This window comes from Hemicordylus capensis, chromosome 3, assembly GCF_027244095.1.
Source record: "Hemicordylus capensis ecotype Gifberg chromosome 3, rHemCap1.1.pri, whole genome shotgun sequence".
Classification (NCBI taxonomy): domain Eukaryota; kingdom Metazoa; phylum Chordata; class Lepidosauria; order Squamata; family Cordylidae; genus Hemicordylus; species Hemicordylus capensis.
The window spans coordinates 21,321,257-21,342,962 of NC_069659.1; the positions used below are offsets into that span (position 1 = coordinate 21,321,257).

Sequence of the window (21,706 nt, forward strand, 5' to 3'; positions counted from 1 at the left end):
GGGCTCAGAGAGATTCCTGCCTGCAACCTTGGAGAAGCTGCTGCCAGTCTGTGAAGACAATACTGAGCTAGATGGACCAATGGTCTGACTCAGTATATGGCAGCTTCCTATGTTCCCCCTGGCCTACTGCGGTGGGGAGTGACCATGCCGAGCAGAGCAACTGCTCTGCAGCTCATGCTCATGGATATCCTCCTCCTGATCCCAGCTTGGGACTCTGCCATGGTACAACTTTCCCTATCGTCTGGGGGAGAAGGCAGGAGCTTGCCTGCTTTCACCCTAGCCCTACTCAGCCCTGCTTCCAAGCTCATGTGGACGACCTTAATAACTATTCCTAATTCTGACAAAGATAGCGTCATTCCAGTACCGGGCAAACCCCATTCCCCACGGTGTTCCGTTCTTCGCTACAACAGCAGATAACAGTGCAGTATGTCGATGTGGTTGGTGAGGGAAGGATCCCGCAGGCTTGAAAATTGTGGGGGGAAGTCAAAAGAGGTGGAAATAATTGAAATAAAGTGCTTTGCCATGCTTTGGGTGGGGGGGGTGTCTGTAGATGTCACACAATGCCCCCCAACCATATGAAATTGCCATTTTCCCATGGTTTTTCAGGGGAAGTCACAAAATGGCTCAGTTTGAGAAAATAACCTCCAAGATCATTTCTGGCCGTCCCAAACCCATGGATACGTGAATTAACCCCATTTTAACCTCCCCCTTCATACCCTGAGGTTGGGTGTCAACTACCCGACTGTGGATAGGCAGAACCACCAGGGATGTCGAGTCCGTGAATGATGGGGTTCACCTGTTTGTTCATTTCTCAGTAGCTCTATATAAGTGCTGCTCAGCTTCAGCCCTCCTGCAGATGTTGGCCTACAATTCCCATAATCCCTGGCTATTGGCTACTGTTGCTGGGGATTATGGGAGTTGTCCAAAAACAGTGGGGCGGGGGCTAAGTTGAACAGGCCTGCTTTATATCCTTGATATCAGCTTCAGGAATTGTATCTTTTTTGTCTTGCAGTTACAGTGTAAACGCAGTGGTTTTCAGAGTATGTTAATCCCAGGGAACCCTGGCATTATCAGGAATTGTGTGCTTCCAGGCCAAACTAGATTTTAACTTTAAACACAGTGATTGACATCCATACTAGGTTGCTTAGTACTATAACTTAGGAGTTACTCTAAACGATGACTTAATTTCAGCAGGACTAAATTTAGGAGTAATGCAGTCGGGATGTCAGCCATTGTTTAACCCTGCATGGTTTGGTTTGTTAATATATAAGTAGCCATGGAGGGCAGGTGGGATTGGGATTGTGACAGGGGTCCCAGGAAGGCACATGATGCATCCAATCTGCTGAAACGGAGCAGCTGCAGGTCTGGTCACTACCGGGATGGGTGGGAACGTCATGTATACTGTATTGAATCTATGGTGGAAAGAAGTTGTGGTATAAATTTAATTCATAAATTAATAAACAAAGGGTTAAATTCCACCCCTCATCAGGATTGGAGCCACCCACAGCCACCACCACCCCACACTACCACCCCCAAACACCTAGGGTTAAATAACATATTTCATGTAATAACTGGTTTGGCTCTAAGATAAGCTTGTCCACCATTGCTGATGTTCCCTGGCAGTATGTAGCCACAGAAAGTGCTGTGTGTATTCTGGGTAACATGTTCATTTGCCGTGAAGCCCAGTATCTGGCCAGTGTTCTGTATACACTGAATGTGTGTTCTAGGAAAGCCCTCAGATTCCTCTGCAGTGTGCTGGCATTCCTTGGTGGAGGTGTTGATAGGAAAGAGGTTCCTTGAAAGTTTGAATGCCACCGGAGTGAAGTATAACAAGGATTCCACAATCCAGCGAAATGCCTGCTGCTTTAAAAAATTGGTAAATGGTAATCCAGAGCTAAAAGCAGAGCTGCAATCATGGAAAGGAGCCTATAGAGCTGCATTTTTAAGGCTCTGTCATTGAAATTTCAACTTTTTTGGTTTGGTCTTTATACATGTTTGCTTACAGAGGCATTTTAAAAATGTTGTCTAGTTCATAAAGTGTCAACTTTTCCTGCCTTCCAGCATTTTAAAAAATGATAAATGGCTGCTGGATTGGGGCCCTGCAGATCAGGACTGTGCAGGGCGCTTTAACCCTGCCCCCTTCCTGGATCCTGAGCCAGCCCACTTTCTCTTCCATGTGTGCACTGTTTGCCAAAGGGGGCTCTCATTGGTACCAATGATGATTTCCCCCTGCGCTGTGCAAAACACATACAGAGGGCCTGGTCTAGAGTTAAAACTCCATTTCCTCATTGTTCCTACTCTATGGGGTTCTTATCAGACAGCTGTTTATTGTTTAAAAAAACACACAAGCAATGCTTAAAGTAATATGTCATTTGTTCCTAAAAGCAAATGATGCTGGGACATATAAGTATGGTTGCAGAGTCGGCGAAACGTAGCACAACAGCAGTCTTAAGATTTTTTAGAGCTCAGGGTGCAGGTTTCATTCCAGCTGTTTTAAAGCTCTATTCTGCAAAGGTCATTCCTCAATTACTGTACGGTATCCAATTAGGCACATATTCAAGGTTTGACATTCTGGAAAGAAGCCAATCAGGGTTCTTGAGGAACTTATTTGGCACTCTGAAATGCACAGCGAATGTGATTTTAAGGACAGGGGCTGGCTTTTTAAAAATTTAATCTTGGGCTTGGCTTTTAATTATCTATTTTGGTTGAAAATACATCTGTGACCAGTTGGTTTAATTCCTGAGTTTCTCTCAGCTAGTCCCCTGTCACTATGGTGTGTTACAGTAAGTAATAAACTCACCTCTCTAGGTTTAGATCCGGCTCAGTTGCTGGAACTGAGTCTAGCGAATGTGAAAAGAGTAGTGAGACAATGCCTTGTTGATATTGAGATCCAAGAGAACTGGTCTGTACTTCCAGAGTTTTATAGAGTAATAAGAACTAAGATGGACCTTTCCCCCGCAAAATATCAGTCGACTATCACTTTTTCGAAGTTTTGATGGATATTTACAAGAGCAAGGGCTAATTCCTTTCCATCTGCCCTTTTAGCTGGGAGGTTTCAGGGTGTACCTTTAGAAGAACAATGCTGCAGTTGCAGGTCAGGAGATACAGAAACTGTTGCACATACTCTTCTTCACTGCAAATTCCATTTATACCCTAGGGAATGTCTTATTGCTCCTTTAATATGTAAACTGGTAGATCAATCCGATGGGAATCTTATTAAACATTTTCTCTCAGATAAAGATGCTTCAGTTTCTATTTCTGTAGCTAAGTTTAGTTATATTGCTTTTAAGAGGTATAATGGGACATCATCCTAATTGTAAACTGTACATATATATATTTTAATTGTTTACTAGTTTTTGTTCTCTGTTTGGTCTAATGACCATAAATAAAATTACAATACAGTACAAATGATGCTGGGATGATTGACAAGCAAAGATTTATGATAAATGTCTGCCAGATTGTGGGGGCCTTGCAGGGTACGTTCTAGAAGGTGGAGAATCTGCTCAATGCCTCAGCATGCATTCCACACAGACACCATGCCACTGGACTGGGACCTTTCAGTTATCCATAACCTGCCTCTGAAGCAGAGAGGAGGAGTATTTCTCATTGCCTGTGAAGTTGTGCACAATCTGGAAAGGAAATTTTAGGTCACTCCAGATTATTCCTTCTTTCAGACTGGTACTCTGGCCTGGGTTTGCCATGTCGATTGGACAATTTGAAAACAGTGTCATGTTCTGTGCTGACGTGAGCCATAAAGTTCTTCGCAATGAGAGTGTTTTGGAATTTATGACCAGCCTATATGATCGTGTGGACATGGCTCATTTTGCGGAAACCTGCGAAAAGGAGCTGGTAGGGCTGATTGTTCTTACAAGGTAAATACAGAGCTACTGGATTTATTGAGGTGAACATTGTATTTTCTTTTAAGTGGAGGCTTCTGTTGAATGCTAAAATAAGGCAAGAATTGTAAGGCAGTTTCTACATTCAAATCTTAAATGAAGTTGTCTCTATATGAATCTGCCTCCCCCTTCAGTTAACATCTTGGAGTAGGACTCTGCTCAGAGCGCCATCATCTAGAGAGTTTAAATCAGTGTTGGGAAGGAGGCAGTAGACTTTTTCCTGCAATGGACATAGCACACTAGAAAAGCATTCAAAATTCCAACTTTCATTCCACGAAAAAGAAAAAATGCAACTTGTGTTATTTCTTTCTCCCTCAGTGGGGGAGTGTTCCAATGCTGGGTGGCTCCTCCTCTGAGACAGGGCCAATCGAGAAACAACTTTACCTGGTAACATGGGAGTAGCTACCCCTCTAATCTCCAGTTTTTCGCTCTGTCTCGCTCCAAAACAGGTGCATCTCTTGAGTTCGGTACTTTAAGCTAGATTGTTTTCTCTGTCAGTACTGTCTCCGCACCATGCATCTTCCCTTATGTGGATTAGTGCAAGTTAAGCATAGGGAGATGGAAGTACGCAGAGCTGAGGAGTAATGCACCCTTGATCAGCTGCAGCACATTGCAGCTCCACCAGCATAGCCCCATTGCACCTCTGCCAGCCTGGCCACCCATGCCTCAGGCAGCAAGAGAGAGTGTGCGTTCGTGCGTGCTCTCTCTCTCTCTGACAACTCCACAGCCTCTGTGTTTGCTGGGCAGAGTGGCTGGTGGCAATACATCCTGCCACCAAAAGCCGCCCTAAGGAGGACAAGAAGGCCGAGGTGAGTACAGCCTGTAAAGCCATACGGAGCGCTAGCACCATGCAGGTGCCAGTTCCAGCTCCAACTTCCCTGATACTGAAGACACTCCTGATACCGTACCAGAAGCAGGGGAGGGTGCAGCACATATGCGACCTTGGCGGGGTTTCAACCTGTGGGCAAACCAAGCATCCAAGACAACAATCCTCCATCATGGCAGCTGACAGGAACCCCAAACACTCTCTCTCTTCTACCCCTCCCCAGTCAGGGGAGGAGGAGATTCCTGCCCGCATTCAGATACTCCTCAGGTGCCTAGTTAGAGCTGCAAAAAGGACTTTCCCATCCAGTTCCCACCAATCCCTAACCGTCCTTGCCAACCACTCCTATTCCGGTTGGCAACAAGGACTGTAGCAGACGCTCTAGTAATAATCTTTTTATTTCGGTCAGCGACCAGCATGATGCTCTAGTACTGGATCATACTCTGATAACCCCCACAGCAACTCGAAGAATGGCTCTCCTATTCCCAGTGCTCAACTATCCTAGGCCAGGGTGTTTTTGCATACTGTATTCGCTAAGTGCCCCTCCATATTGCCTGTGTTTCCACATTGGTTTCGCTGCGTTGTCAGCAGGGTGCTGTTCACATTTCCAATGCCTTGATTTGAATTTTAATGATGTGTTTTTGCCCTACAACGTTGTAAATGTGCTGCAGGGAAGTAGCTGTATTTTTCCGTTGTAGGGAGCCTTTCCCCACATTTTATCCATTGTAGCGTTTTGCAGTGTGGACAGTTCTTTCCTCCTGCCCGTGCTTGCTTCCTCCAAACCCTTGCCTCGGGGAGAGAAACGGGCAGGGAGAAAACTTGGCTTCCCTCTCCATTCCTCCACACACATCCCAAACCACACACCTCCCTCCTCCTCCGCTTGCTTCCAACATAACCTGAGCTTGTCAACACAGAAGGGGAGGGAGAGGGCGGAGATCGGAGGGATTGTATTGTTGTTATTTTTCCACTGGGGTTCTTTGCATTCCCCTTTTAATTTGCTACTTTGGCCAGAGACACATACTAGTGCAGCTGAGCAGATTTCTGAATCCAACCCTTTCTCATGCACTTTATACTGAAGATGTTGGAGATGAACTTCCAGTGCATTGACCTTTTGCACCAACTGTCCTAATGACCACTAGGGGCATTGAGAGTAGAGACAGTGAGTCAGGGTCTCCCGATCTGTCCCTACTCTATGACCCCTGAACTGACTCTGCAGCACTTCCTGTGCTGAGTCACAATCCTTCCTTTCCTCCTAGAGAGCAGATGGAAACATCTCTCTCTCTCTCTCTCCTTACCTATCCAGTATGTAGTCCTTTAGATTAGATATAGGTCTTTCCTGTCTAAGTGTATTTAACCAATAAATGTTTAGTGTTTAGTCACACAAGGATCTCCATGTGTTTTCTCTAAATAGCTGCAATATCCAAACCATCCTCTGCTACCTACTCTGTAACTGGAGTGTGTGCTCATTCCTTAGTGTTCTGCTGTTTTACCTATTGTGGGTAAAAATCAACAACCTCTAACAGAAGAGGAAGCCCATTGAACTAAATCATTTACTTCTGTGCAATCCCACTTGCTTAAGAGCCTCCCCATCTCTTACAGCTTTAAAAAAGGCAGTCAAGACATATTTATTCACCCAGGCTTTTAAGTAGATACTGTTTTAATTGTTTGATTATTTTTAATAGTTTTAAATTGTTGCCAGAACAATTTTAAATTGTCGCAATTTTTTATAACCATTTAAATTTTTGTTTTTATTGTTTTGTTGTAAAAAGCCCAGAGACCTGCGTTTTGGGCCGTATACATATATGTTAAATAAATAAATAAATAAATAATAAAATAAAATATAAAACAAAACAAACTACAAGGCAAAGGGCAGGGAGAGAGAACAGTAACTTACTTAAAAGGAAACCTTGAACTGAATCATGATTCGTTTACTTCTGTGCAATCCCACAGCCCTCACTGGAGGAGCGCTCTCCTCTCCTCTGCCTCTTCCCTCCTATTTATTTATTTATTTTTGTGGAGGTATACCACCACCATCCTCCCTCCTCAGGAGAAGGCCCGGCAGGAGGGAAGGCAGTGAGGGCGACAGTGGAAAGCAGAAAGGTGCTCCACCACCGCTGCAGGACTCCCTGGTCCTAGCAAGGCTCTGCCTATAGCAGGTCTGTCCTTAGGGTGGGGCGACCAGTGTGATCACCCCAGGCCTCGTGCTTGTAGAGGCCCCGCGGTGGTGGTGCTGTGGTGGCTTGAGCGGTGAGCAGCCTGCCTCACTGCTCGCTCAGCTCCAGCCTCCCACCAGCCGCGCCATCCAGAGGAGCAGCGGCTGAGGCAGCAAGTGCTTAGCAGCCTGCTCCGCTCATCTGCCGCGGCTCCCAGCGGCATGGCAGTCAATACAGCCGCTGCCATGTGTATGTGGGGGGAGTGGCAGTGGCCAGTGAGGAGCGAAGGGCCTGCTCCAAGCAGCGAGGCTGCCTTCGTGCCCGCTTTAGCTCTGGGGTGAGCTGAGATGTGCACTCAGCTCTGGGGTGAGCTGAGTGGAGCAGGCTGCTCACCACTCGCTGGCGGCCAGCGAGCGGTGAGCAGCCTGCTCCACTGAGAGAGGCTGCCTGCGTGCCCGCCTCAGCTCTGGTGTGAGCGGTGGTGGCGAGCAGCCTGCTCCGTTCAGCGAGGCTGCCCACGTCCCCAGCTAGGCTTGGTGGGGGGGCAGCAGTGGCAGCCAGTGAGTGGCGAGCAGCCTGCTTCACTCTGCGAGGCTGCCCATGCACCCTCTTTGGCTCGGGGGCGAGGGAGAGGCAGCAGCCTGCTCAGCGATGCTGCCTGCGTGCCTGCCTTGGCTCCCGGTGGGGGAGCTGAGGGCCCACTGGCCACCGCCATGGAAGAGAGCTCCCACCAAGCACACCAGTTCCTCTCTTCCCTGCTTTCAGGCTCACCACAGGATTTCTTTTCGTTCCCTCATTTAAATTTTTTTTAAAAAATCACGTCATACACACTCCACGACTCCATTGGCCCAAATGGAGCAGGAGGAGGGGCGGATGAATGCGTTTGAGAATATGGACACTCTTGCCTGGACAATATTGTTTCAAGAGAATTTCATATTGTTTCAATATGAATGGCCACCAGCTTACAAAGAAGCATTAAACAACCCTTTACTCTCATTTTGAAACGGTTACACTATTCCATCAACAGTTTGCAATGCATTAACTGTTGCAAATCTTGTAGTCTGGAAAATGCCCAGGAGTTGAATTCCCTGTTCTCTCCCCACACCGCTCGCCATTACCTAAGCTGACAATTCCCAGGGAGCTGCCATACAACTCAGATAAAGAAGACCAGTCCAATGTCTCCATGTCAGATAGAGAAGAAGGGGGACTCAGAGGATGAGGCAGGAACATCTCACCCCAACTCCTATCACCTTTTTGCCCAAGTAGATTTTCCAGTTCACCTTTATAAAGCACAAAATATACTTCAGCTATCTCCCCCTAATAATCCTGAAGAAGACTTAGTGGTGCTTCCTTTATCACAGGCACCAGAAGCAGAACCATGCCCCCAGTTATTCTTGACCATTATTCACTTGGGATGGGACAACCCTACTGAGGGCAAAGGTCCGCCTTCACCAGTGAGGTATTTCTGCATTTCACTTAGGTTAGTCATGGACAAATTCAAGGCCCCTCCGATCAATGCTGAGGTGGCCGGCCTCATCACTGACGCAATCCTGCCAAAAGATGGGGATGAGGTCCTTAAGAACTAGGATGCTAGGAAGTGGCACAGCACTGTGCAGATCCCATGAGGCCACAGCCCTATCCATGAGAGCCTCTCCGACCAATTCCATTTTTGCTTGGGCCTCCATGCTATGGGTCAAGAAGATTTTGCCCCTGGTCCCTCAGGAGCTTCCCAAATTCCATCAAGGGCTTAATCTGTTGGGAAAAGCAGTGGCCTTCATAACCGACTGCTCATTGGATTCCACACAGCTTTTGACTAGAGCCCTGGCTAATGACATGATGGTTTGCTGCTTACTATAGTTAAAAAAATTGGAAGGTGGAACAAAAATCACACATAAATTTAGCAAACTTGTCTTTCACAGGTGGCAAGCTTTTCGGTGAGGTATTGGAACCTGTTCTGATCAAAATCGAAGACAAAAGGAAGACCATGCCCTCTTATACCCTTAAGGAGGAATGCAGGACTTACAAAGCCCTCCACTTCAAACGGCCCAAACCTGGCTTTTGTTTTTGCCAGAACAAGCAGGATAGGTTTCCCTGGTCCAGACCCAGATTTGCTTTCTGAGACAACACCAGAAACTCCCAACCCAGCCAGTCCAACAAGGCAGGGTTCAAGCGTAAGACTCCCCAGTGACAACAGATGTGCAGATAGGGGGGCAGCTCCAGGATTTCGTGCACCCTTTGTGTAGAATGTCCTCAGACACTTGGATCCACCAGACTGTCTCTCAGGGTTATGCCTTGGAATTCTTGCTCCAGCCCCCAGATAGGTACCTTACATCCCCAAGGCAGCAAGCACTCTGATGCAGCATCTTTTTCAGATTTGGGCCATCAAACCAGTTCCAGTAGAGAAGCACCAGCTAGGAGTGTACTTGGTTCTTTTCATTGTGCCGAAGAAGAATGGGAAGTAGAAAGCCCCATTGTATCTGAAGTCTCAAGTGTATTTCAGATACTGGATCTGAAGTATGTGAACAGGTTTCTGAGAAAGAAAGAGTTTTGCATAGAGACCCTTCGCTCCATTTTGATGGCAATTTAAAAAGAGGACCTTCTTGCCTCCATAGATCTGAAGGAGGCATATCTACATGTTCTCAGCCACCCGCAGAACAGGCAATTCCTGCGCTTCACATACATCAGGTTATACTTCCAGTATTAGGCTCTCCCCTTTGGTTTGTCAACTACACCATGGGTGTTTATCAAGATTAAGGTGGCAGACATGGTGTACTTGCAGACAGAGGGGGTTTACATATGCCCTTAGCTAGACTATTTGTTGATCAGGTTCCCCTCCACTCAGTTTGCTATCCCTTTCCTGGTGGACATCTCCAACTACCCTGAAAGAAGTCTGGTTCCTTCCAGTTCTTCAGATCCAAGTCAGCACAAATGCCAGCTTAATGGACTGGGGGCGGGGGCATTGCTGTCATTACCTGGCCCAGGGGCAGTGGTCGGAATCCAAAAGACAGCACAGCATAAATTGGCTGGAGTTTTGGGCAGTGCACTATGTTCTTTTCAAGTTGTTGCCAATAGTCCCGTGCCAGCATGTGCTGGTATGGACAGATCTACAGCCTCTGGGCTGAGACTGATCTTTGGTCCTTAACAGCAGACCACGTCAAAGGGGCATGGTAGCAGACTGGAGCTGCTCCCAGGTGAATCAGGCAAAGTGGTTTCTCAGCTCCCTAGCAGTCAATCAGATCATTCAGAGGTTCAGGACGCCCCTTATGAATGTTTTCGCCATGCCAGACAATGCCAAATGCCCCCGCTTTCTATCTAGGTACCAGATACACGAGGCTGAGGACATAGATGCCCTCTTGACTCCATGACTAAAAGGTTTGGTATATGCCTCCCCACCCCACCCCCAGCCGTCATCCCTCAAACCATTCAAAGGATTTGTATGTTGCAGGCAGAGGTCATCTTAGTGGCTCCCCATTGGCCTCACCGGCCCTGGTTTTTGGACCTGATGGAGATTGCAACAGAAGCTCCTCTGGATCTGGGGTCCAATCCTCGCCTACTTCACCGGTGCTCCATCCGGAACTGGATGAAATTATTCACCTGGAGGCTGCGTGGAGGACCCTAGCGACTTGTAGCTACTCTGTAGACCCTCCACTAATAAGATATACCAGTCCACCTGGAGGGCGTTCACTAATGGTGCACAAAGTAGTCAATTCTCCCTATGTCCGCTTCAGTTACCTTCTAGCCCTTTTTTCCAAAAAGGGATGAATAACAGTCTTCATCGCAATACTCTTAAATGCCAGGTAGCAGCTATAACATCAGTCCTGGGTGCAAAAGGTAACTTGTCCCTGGGACACTCTTACATGAAGAGATTTCTAAAAGGGATCTCCATCCTCAATCCACCCACAGTTAAAAGTTTACAGTTCCCACTTGGGATGTTCCCATAGTCTTCATTCCTTCTCTAAAGCTCTTTTTGAGCCTCCTAAGTCAGTTCCCTTAAAGTTTCTTTCTTTGAAGGTCTTGTTTTTTTATTGCCATTACATCGGCATGTAGGGTTTTGGGATCTTCCCATAGTCTTCATTCCTTCTCTAAAGCTCTTTTTGAGCCTCCTAAATCAGTTCCCTTAAAGTTTCTTTCTTTGAAGGTCTTGTTTTTTATTGCCATTACGTCGGCATGTAGGGTTTTGGAGCTGGGGGCTCCAAACTATGCATAAGGAATTTTGTCTGATTTTTCTGACTGTTTCCTCCCACAGACGGATTCTACTTTTGTGCCTATGGGTAATTCGTTATTTCACAGTTTACAGGAACTCATGTTGCCATCCTTCTACCCTAATCCCAGTGCACCTAAAGGAAAGTTGTGGCACACCTTGGGTGTGTGCAGGGCTGTTAAGATGTACCTGCATTGGTCGAAGTGTGTTAGAGTTACAGAGTCCCTTTTTGTCTCGTTTTGCAGCAGCTCCCTGGGATGCAAGATTTCTAAATCTACCCTAGCTAGGTGAATTTGCAAGTGTACACACCTGGCCTATACTTCTAAACATCTACCTTCCCCTAGAGACATTATGGCCCATTCTACCAGTAGTTCTGCTACTCCCACTGCTCTGTCCACCCTGACGCCTCTGGCTGACATCTGCAGGGCCACCACTTGGACATCTTTGTCCAAATTTGTGAGGCATTATAAAATCCAGAGTTTGGCATCGGCAGATGCCACATTTGGAAGAAGAGTATTGCAGCAAGTGATTCCACGATAGGACCAGAATCTCTGTTTCCAATCCTGAAAGACTATAGGAGCTTTGGTATGTCCCCGCATCGGATAGACTGCCCCACGGAGAGAGAATCTTTGGCACTTACCTGATTCTCCTCAGTAGTAGGGAGTGTATCCGCCTTGCCCATGTTTTGTCTGTTCCAAATGTCTTTTTCTATCCTTTCATATTGGGAAGTTTCCATTTTGGGGTGGTCCGTTCTCCCTGGGGCTTGCACTAGTGATATGAATTATTCCTTGAGGGTCTTTCCTCCCTTGCACATGTATGTGATTATGTTTTTTGTTGCTGATGTCATTTTAAGTGTGTTTATTGGCACCAGAGTGATTCTTCTTTTAGGACTTCAAACTGAGACTAGGGGGGGTCCCTCCTCTCATGTTACCAGGCAGTCATTTTCTGATTGGCCCTGACTCGGAGCAGGTGGGAGGAGCAACCCAGTACTGGATACACTCCCTGCCATTGAGGAGAATGGCCTTTCAGGTAAGTGCCAATAATTCCTTTAATGGATGGGGGTAACTGCAGTCTTGTACCAATTTGTGGCTTCTAAATTAAACTTCTAGCATGAGCAACAATTTGTTTTGTAGTGCAAGTCAACCCTTGCATATCATTGGAAGCGGTTCTTGCTGGAGAACAGAACTCTGCTAAATGGTGTGTTGGTAACAAACCAGGATAGTACTGAGGTTTCATGTACTTAAATATTGCAGATACAACAACAAGACCTACCGTGTTGATGATATTGAATGGTCTGTGAAGCCAACAGATACATTCCAGAAACGTGATGGCACTCAGATCTCTTACGAAGATTACTACAAGCAGGTATAAAAGAACTTGGTTACTGTGGCAAGACTCTATTATTTATTGTTAAACCTGAATAGGCCACAAATTAACTAAGAAAAGGGGAATCATTTGTGAAATATTTGAAAAAGAATGGAAAGGTAATGGATGGTAGAGCAGGTCTGCATAACTTCAGCCCTCCAGCTGTTTGGGGGCTATGGCTCCCATCATCCCCAGCCACAGTGGCAAAAGTCAGGGGTGATGGGAACTTTAGGCCAGCATCTGCAGGAGGGTCAGAGTTGTGCAAACCTGATGTAGAGTAATGTCTATATGTCTGTAGTAATCTAACTCACTTAGAACACCCATTCTCTGCTGCCTGGAGCTGATGACATAACTGAGTGGGTTATCCTTCCCATGTGCTCCCAGACAGGACTAATTGAAACTTGTTACAAGCCTTAAGAGCCTAGGCAGGATAACTCTGCCCAGTTCTTTTAGTTGTTTTGTGCTCCTAGGTAGACCTCCACAAAGATCTCTCTCTATATTCCAAAGAAACTAGCACTCTTAAAACTCTCAGTCTTCCTTACTTCAATTTCCTTTTTATTACTCCACTTACTTTACCTATTTCTTGTTTCAAAAAACAAAAAAACTTTTTCTTCATCCTTCGCTTGACTATTACCTCAACTCTGTGTGCCTATGGGGTGTCAACAGGCTGTTAGGCACATGTTGCTCCTGAGGGGGACAAGCTGAGCCAGCTTTCCCCTCTCTACCTGACCGCCGGGATCACCTCCTCCCATGATGCCACCATTAGCTGCTGCCAGGGAGAAATGGAGGATGCTGAACCAGCCCGCCCACCCACCCCCACCCTGCACGAGACGTGAAGCTCGGCACAAACCATATGTGGAGCTTGGCACATACCAGACAAAGAACACTGCCGGTCTGCGTGGGCCAGGCATCTGCCTCGCTCCCATAGTTGCTGGGCACATCGAGGCAGCCATGCACCCCTTCCACATTGGCCGCAGACACTGCAAACAGCTTTAGAGCTTTGGCAGGAACTTCAGGAGCCGCTGCCAGTGAAGGCCGCGCACCCCTGATTCCCACTTTTTCAGCCATGGACCACCAGAGAATGAGGTCTGGACCAAAGAGGAGGTTTACATCGACTGTGCAGAGGAAACTTTCAATTATGCTGGTGAGATCCCTTCAGGATACCCCTCCCCCCGGTGGGTCCCCCCCCAATTGCCCATAATTGACTTTCCCCAGGAAATGCCCCCCACCTGGCAGTCTTGGATCAGGGACACTCTGGCTGCAGGGGCGTATCTAGGGTGGGGCAGGCAGGGCACTTGCCCTGGGCGCCACTTGACGGGGGGGTGCCATTTTTTTTAATTTAAAAAATGGCTGCCAAAAACAAAATGGCCACCGTGCATGCTCAAATAGCCTCTGTGATGCCCTAGACCATGCCAGGCCTTGCAGAGGCTATTTGAGCCTGTGTGGTGCCCATTTTGTTTTCAGTGGCCATTTTATATATATATATATATATACACACACACACACACACACACACACACACATACATACACACATACACACACACACATACACATTTTTACAAATGGCCACCATACATGCTCAAATGGTCCCTGCGAGGCCCTAGAAGCCAGTGGGGGAGGGGGAACCTTTGCAGACCACCCCACGGCCTTTAGGAAGCCCCCCAAAGGGGCTACAGGTAAAAAACAATTTATTAATTAATATAATATAAGTTACTGTCCACATATTCAGATTGGCACTATGTACAGAGAATTAGGGCTTGTGAATACTGAGCTGAAGCTTATGAGCTAGGATTGTATTCATTTGCTCTTACTTTGCTACTTGTGATGTGATGTCTTAATAATATGGCTATTAATGGTGAGTTAAATGTGATGTCTTAATGGTGAGTTTGTCTTTGAATCAGTGTGAAATCCTTAGTATTAAGGCCCACTGGGAGTTTCTTGCTCTCTCTCTCTCATTTTAACTGTCTTTCTGAAAGACTAGAATATATTCCAAGCAGTGAAACAGTTTACTCTGCATATCCTTTAATTATTTTCAGAGTATCTGGGAAAAGTCAAATTCTCCATTTATTTTAAAACTTATGTAATAGTGATGCTACAATGCATAGCAGAGAATTAAACAGGCACTTCTGTTTAGTTTCCCAAGTACACCTCCACATAGTATTTGGGTATTTCATGAGCCCCAGCATACAGAAATTTGTAGTTTTCTAGCATTTTTGGTCTGGCTACATCCACTGCTAAATAGTTTTTGAAATATGAAAAGATTCATGAGCTTGACTTATATTTTTCAGCTGATATTATGGTATAGTTATCTGAAAGATGGGTGTCAGATGTTTGGACACGGTGCACAATTTCAGTGCTTGCCCTAGGTGCTATTTCCCCTAAATACGCCTCTGTCTGGCTGTGACCTTAAAGGAGGTAACAGCTCCAAGGTCGAGGAGGGGAAAATAGAGGGGCAGGGAGGAATCTTCCTCAACTTTATCTCATGATTCGGGCAGCCATTCACCAAGAAAGGCAAAAAGGAAGAGAAAGCATACAAAAAAATTGAGGCACCCCCGATCCCCTACATGCACGGAACCAAATAACAATGAGGTACATTCCTCTGAGAGTTCTGGAGGAGATTTGCCTAATCTTACACCATCATGCCTGTTCCAGCAGCCCCTAACGGGCAATCAGAGACCAAACACACCAGTGCAAAATGTTCCAGACATCCCAAATGACCCAGACATTCCAGTTATTCTCATAGAGGACCTGCCTGGGGACTCAGGTCTAGAACCTCCAGACAAGGAGGAGGGTGAGTGGTCAGATGGCCAAGAAAATCCCACCTCTACCATATCTCAACACTAGTGTTCTCTCTAATTTTTTCCATTTTTGTGCGGAGTGAATTTTGTTCTGAGCGGCAGTATCAAGACACTATGTGTGCATGTGCATTCAGAATGGGGCCCTCCTGATTCAACCTGAGCTAAAATTAACTGAGTGGACATCAACAAACTTGTGACCATGCACACGCCTTAGAGGGAACACTGCTTAACACCTGTTTACACAGGAAGACTTTGTCCCTCTTATGAGCAGAGCAATTAACACTTTGGGGCTTCAGCCCTCAGCACCTATAGAGACCGCATTCCCCCACCAAAGGAGCTCTAGTTTTTCCCAAGCCAAAGAACAAGAAACCTACTCTCCCTCTTCTTGAATTCTGCTAATACAGTTAAAGAGGAATGGCAGCTACAGGCTTCTGTGCAACAGGTTTCTGAAAAGGGAACAAGAACCATTAAGATTTCTTAGATGGGACCTGGCCCACAGTACGGAGTCCAAAGTTGCCACCATGAGACCCAGGAGGCACTAAGGAGAGTAGTTGGGCCTCTTTGGCCAATAGTACTGCTGATTCTGCCTGCTGTAGAGTTTGTAGACGTTCCTCTTGTAAGACAAGCTTGTCCTCCAAGGTGTCTAGCTGTATGCCCAGGTGTGGTATTTGATAAGACATTTCTGAGTGCATTTTCTCTCTGTTTATGAGGAAACAGTGTTGGTCCAGCGTCTGTAAGGTCAGTTGTAAGTCCCTTGAGGCTGCTAGAATCAACAGAGATTTTAAGAGGAGGTCGTCTAAATAAGCAGAAATGCAGATTCCCTGTAATCTTAGATGTGTGATCACTGATGCCAGTACTTTTGTAAATACCCTTGGGGCTGATGAGAGCCTGAAAGGAAGTGCTCTTTACTGGTAATGTATACCAGTAATCAATTAAAAATAAAAATAATTTAAAACATTAAAAACCCAATATTAAAAATATTAATTATATGCCTTCATTTCTCCTGTTCATTTTGACTGTCATTGGACAGTCCCAGCTGTCAACTGCCATGTGTAAACTACCCCCCTGCCCCCCCAGACACACACACTGAGGTACTCAATTTATTTTTTAGGAATTTTATGTGTTTAGATTCTTTGGTGTCTTCATTACACACTGTCATTTCTTCTGTTCATTTTGACCCCACTGCTTTGTGGGTGGGGAATTAGTGACATCCCATATTCTGACTACCCCCAACCTGCAAGCCACTGGGTACTCAGTTTATAATTTAGGAATTTTTGAGGTGTGTAGATGCTTTAGTGTGTAATGAATCCTCATAGGGATTCATTATGAGGAAAGGCTATTAGACACCAAGAAGTCTAAACATTTGGAAAAAATCCTAGATCATAAACTGAATAGTACCCCACTGCCTTGTGGGTGGGAGTGGGGTGTAGTTGGCACATGGCAGTTGGCACTGTCCAGAGACAGTAAAAATGAATAGAAGAAATGAAGGTGTGTAATGATTCCTCATAGGAATTCATTGAGGAAAAGTTATTATACACCAAAGAATCCAAACACTTGAAAAATAGTGACCACATATTTTGCTCCCAAATTCCACTTCTACAAGGGCTAGAGCCTAGCTTTTTTTTTTTTAAATGAAAGATGGGAATCTGGGGAAATTCATAGGAGGACTCCAAATCTCAAATCCATTCGAATTGAATCTGGCGTGATTCAATTTGGACCTGAATCTAGCCAATGGACTGCAGGGGTGATTTGTTCTGTCTCCAAATCACCCGAATCAGCTGGATTCAGGTACAAATCAATTTGAACCTGAATCGATTCGCACATCCTTATTGACTACCATGTTAGCTTCCATAAGAGATTCTACAAAGCAAATCTATCAATATACATGAAGAGTTTTTCTTCATTGGTCAGCCAGGCACTCAATATTTGTGGTTCAGCAACTATTAAACACCTTCTGGCTTTTCTTCAAGAAGGACTGGATATAGGCCTCAGGGCAAACACCCTAAAGTGCCAAGCGGCATCCCTTGCAGGGCTCCCGAGAGTCAATAGAAGGAATATACAGTACAAGAGCATCCTCACCTCAAAAGATCTCTGAAGGGGGCAACCCTCCTCTCATCTCCAGTAGTTCATTGGTTTCCTTCTTGGAATTTGCACATCATACTGAGAGCATTGCAAGTTTCGCCATTTGAATCCATGCATTCCATTCCACTCAGGGTCCTGTCCCTTAAAATGGCCTTTTTGATAGCAGTAACTTCTGTACACAGAATCTTGGAACTGCAAACTTTGCATAAGAATCTGTGTATTTTCTTGACTGACTGTGTGACTCATACCAGACCCGTTTTTCCATCCAAAGGTGTTGTCATTATTCCACCAGTCACAGGATGTCACTCTACCATCCTTTTGCCCTAGGCTGATACACCCGTCCAAAAAGGCATGGCATAAGCTGGACGTTCAGAGATACCTTAAGACATATTTAAAACACAAAAAGATTCAGGAATACAAAGACTCTTTTTGTTAATTTTTTACCAGCTTCCATGGGCATCGAGGTCTCAGCAGCCGCCATTGCCAGGTAGATCTGTGCATGCATTCATTAGCATATCCTAGTACATTCAACAAGAGCAGCAGCCACCTCAGCAGCTTTCTCCGCAAATACGGAAATACAAGAGATCTGCAGAGCAGCCACATATGTTATGGGCATGCTGTCAGACTCCGAGGAGGAGGAGCAGGCAGTGTGACAGTGGAGGAGGGGGTGCAGCTACCTCAAAGGCAAGAAGTTGCAGAGGCAAGCGGGACCGACTCACAGGACATTGAAAAAGAAGCAGAGCCTAGTATGACAGCTCCTGTGGAGGAGGCACAGCCGATCTCAGCTGTAGAGAGGCATCAGTCGAAGAGACAGGAGGAGATAAGGAGACGCATGCGCAGAACAGCTCGACTAACAAGGAGAGCTGCTGAGTCAGGGACCCATGATTGAGAGCACATGGCTTCAGCCTATTTAAGACGGCTTCACCGCAGCCACATTGCTGGTAGCAACATTGTGCTTTGGTGAGCTACCCAGCTGTGTTCCTGCTTGTTTGACTGTGCTTTGACTCTGGACCGTTTGGACTTTTTTTGGTGGAATTCGACTTGGTCTTGCTTTGACTGACTGGATATTGTAACGATTCAGACTGGCTGTGGTTTGGACATTGCTTACTGTTTGGCTCTGACATTTTCCTTTTGACCCTTTGCCTGCTGCACGCTCCATCTGCTGATATATATCTCTAGATTCGCCTGACAGGTTTATGACAACATGGAAGCCTCCACCAACCTTCATGAGGCATAAAATCGATTCCTGTGCTTTCTCACAGGCAGAATTTGGATGCAGGGTGCTTCAGCAGGTCCTTCCCCCAGAGTAGGCACGAGCGCTATCTCCCAGAGAGTGTTATGGCCAGAGCTTTGGTATGTCCCACTCAGATATGTCCTCAGCTCCAGGCAGCAGAGAAAGGAGCATTGGTTCACTTACCATTAAGGGTTCTTGCGGCTGGAGCCAAGGACATCTTGGCCCTCCCAGGTGGCGTCCTGGCCTACTCCATGGGAAACTTAATAATATTGGGACCTACACAAGCCTGCACCATTTTGTATTGTGAAGTATGTGTTTTCTTCACATCTTTGTTTCTGACTCAGCTTATGAGATCCTAATAGCACTTACACTTACATTTATATACCGCTCTCTAGCTGGAAGCTCTCTAAGCGGTTTACAATGATTTAGCATATTGCCCCCCAACATTCTGGGTACTCATTTTACCGACCTCGGAAGGATGGAAGGCTGAGTCAACCTTGAGCCCCTGGTCAGGATCGAACTTGTAACCTTCTGGTTACAGGGCGGCAGTTTTACCACTGCGCCACCAGGGGCTCTTCATTTATTCAATACCTTCACTTATGTACATACAAGTTTTACTCTATCTGATATATAGGGTCTGATATATTTCTCACATTTGGCCTAAAAGAACTGGGTGGGGTTATCCTGCCTGGGCTCTTAAGGCTTGTAACAATATTCAATTGGTCCTGCCTGGGAGCACGTGGGAAGGATTACCCACTCAGAGATGTCCTTGGCTCCAGCAGCAAGAAGAAGCCTTCATGGTAAGTGAACCAATGTTCCTTTTTGACTTGTAATATGTGCTTCTGCGTATATATATATATGACTTGCTTAACCTTCATTTTCCTGAGCAGCAATATGACGTAGACCTGACTGACTTAAATCAACCCATGCTTGTTAGCGAGCTGAAGAGTAAGGGCAGTGGCACGGTGGAGCGGCGGGTAGTCCACCTGATCCCAGAGCTCTGCTACATGACAGGTAAAAAACTGTTAACTTAAGGGATCTGATGATCTGTTAGCATAGTAGCTAATGTTAATTTGTGAACATAAGTGGATCACTTTTCACAGCTTGACTTTCTCCAACCATCTGATATTCAGGGCTAGTGCAGAGCTAGAAGAATTTGGCTTTGGAGAATTTGAAACTTTTAGTTGGGCCCAGCAAAAGCTGAAATGTAGGAAGCTGCCTTATAATACAAATATGACAAATATTTTTATACCGCTTTATAACACATTGGATCATTGCTCCTTCTGGTTCAATATTATCTACACTGACTAACACCAGCTCTCCAGGGATTAAGACTAGAGTCTTTCCCAGTCCTTCCTGGAGACGCCAGGGATGGAACCTGGGTTGTATGTTCTACCACTGAGCCACAGTCCCTTCCCAATATAGAGGTATTTGTCTTGTGATGAGGGCCATAATGATAGAGCACATGGTTTGTTTGCAGAATGTTCCAGGTTCAATCTGTGGGATCTCCAGCTAAAAGGATCCCCGATAACAAAGCTAGGAAGATCTGTAGCTGTGATCTTGGAAAGATTCTGCAAGTTGAAGTAGGCAGTACTGGGCTAGATGAACCAATGGTCTGACTCTCTGTTAGGCATCTTCATATGAGTATGGATGGCAGGCTTTTAAGTTCCAAGAACCCCAGCAAGATGCAGTGTGTCTCTGTGTGAGTTGCACATAGACACACTGCAGCCTTGCAGGAGAGTTGTCAGTGAGAGGTCCGGAAGGTTTTAATATGCTAAAACAGGGTACCAAAATGCAGTGGCTGGTTTGTTTCAATGGGGGGCAGGGCGGGGAGCAGGCAATTATTCAGTTACAGTACATGAAAGAAAGGAAGGGGGAATGCACTGAGGCATCCTACTGCCCCTGAAGCCCCAGCCGTTAATAACCAAAGTCTTCCCCAAATCTGAAAATCTCAATCCTGGGGTCTGTTCCTCAGTCACACTAAAGTTTAACAGAATATTGGGGAGTGGGATGTAATGTTGGAAACTATATGGGTGTGCACACACATGCACACACTTGTATTGGTTTGCAGTTCTTACAGCACATCGATTCTTTGTTAGTTTGCTCTTGTGGTCATACATTTAATGCTTACAATGGTTGGTCTGAGTTGAAAATTAGCATTTTATGGGCTGGACTAGGTTAGAAAGTTTCATTGCAATATGCTAGTTTTCTAAGTACATGGAGATTTTATTTAATGCATTGGGGGAATATTTAAACGTGCAGTCTGAAGTGATACCATGTGATTATTCTGAACGTATAGATAAGTTCTTAGGCATTTTACCTACACATGGTTGCAAGGCATATTGGCTGAAATTTTTACTGGAGGAAGTGAAAGACTGGATAGTTTCGCACCACCTCTACTGCCCATCAATCAAACTTGTTTGTCATCAATTTTCCCCCCACATGCCTAACTTGATTTCATAAGACACTAAGATACAAGGGTTTTTTTAGGTCTGAGCAACCGTGCAACTTCTGACTTCCGTTTGATGAAGGATTTAGCTCAAGAAACTCACTTGACTCCTGAGCGCAGACACCAGCGACTGACTAGACTGGTTGACAACCTTCAGAGGTAATTTCCCTAGAACTTGCTTCTTACAAGACCTATTGGCCGTATTAATCCTCTTGCCATGTTTAAAGTTCGGACTGCTTTGTGCATAGTTCCTCAGTGTATTGCAGGAAGTAAAATACCTGTATGTGTGATCACTGCATGTGATGATCTATGTGAACATTGGCCATCTGTTATTCCACAAGCCAGATCTGGCCTTTAAAGCAGGTTTTTTCCTGATTTGCCCTTCCAAATTTCAAAATAAGGTATCTTAAAACACGGTGGATAAAATCCAATTATTAATTTATATCTGATTTTTAAAATCTAAATCAAATTTCTAACTGAATTTTATTTTATTTTTTAAATTCAGTTTAAAAAAAACTAGGTCAAGGATATCATGAATATTAATAATAATTTCTAGTTATATTCTATGAACATGTTAACATCGGTTTATAACAGACCTGATCAATGCTATTCTGCAGGTAGTGTACATGCAGCACACCCACACACCTGTCATGGCAGCAGGCTGTAAAAAAGACCCCATTAGGGAATATTTTAATGAAGTTCC

The 21,706-nt window shown here is 45.4% G+C and overlaps 1 protein-coding gene across 8 annotated transcripts in view; it reads left to right on the plus strand.

The window, feature by feature from the left end:
- Positions 1 to 21,706, plus strand: part of PIWIL4 (piwi like RNA-mediated gene silencing 4) — a 71,520-nt gene that overhangs the window by 17,621 nt on the left and 32,193 nt on the right. For all 8 annotated transcript variants that reach the window (XM_053310168.1, XM_053310171.1, XM_053310165.1 and 5 more), the window contains 4 exons: positions 3,675 to 3,872; positions 12,327 to 12,438; positions 19,445 to 19,568; positions 21,045 to 21,162. In XM_053310168.1, the coding sequence (XP_053166143.1) occupies positions 3,675 to 3,872; positions 12,327 to 12,438; positions 19,445 to 19,568; positions 21,045 to 21,162 (552 nt within the window). The remainder of the gene's footprint in view (positions 1 to 3,674; positions 3,873 to 12,326; positions 12,439 to 19,444; positions 19,569 to 21,044; positions 21,163 to 21,706) is intronic.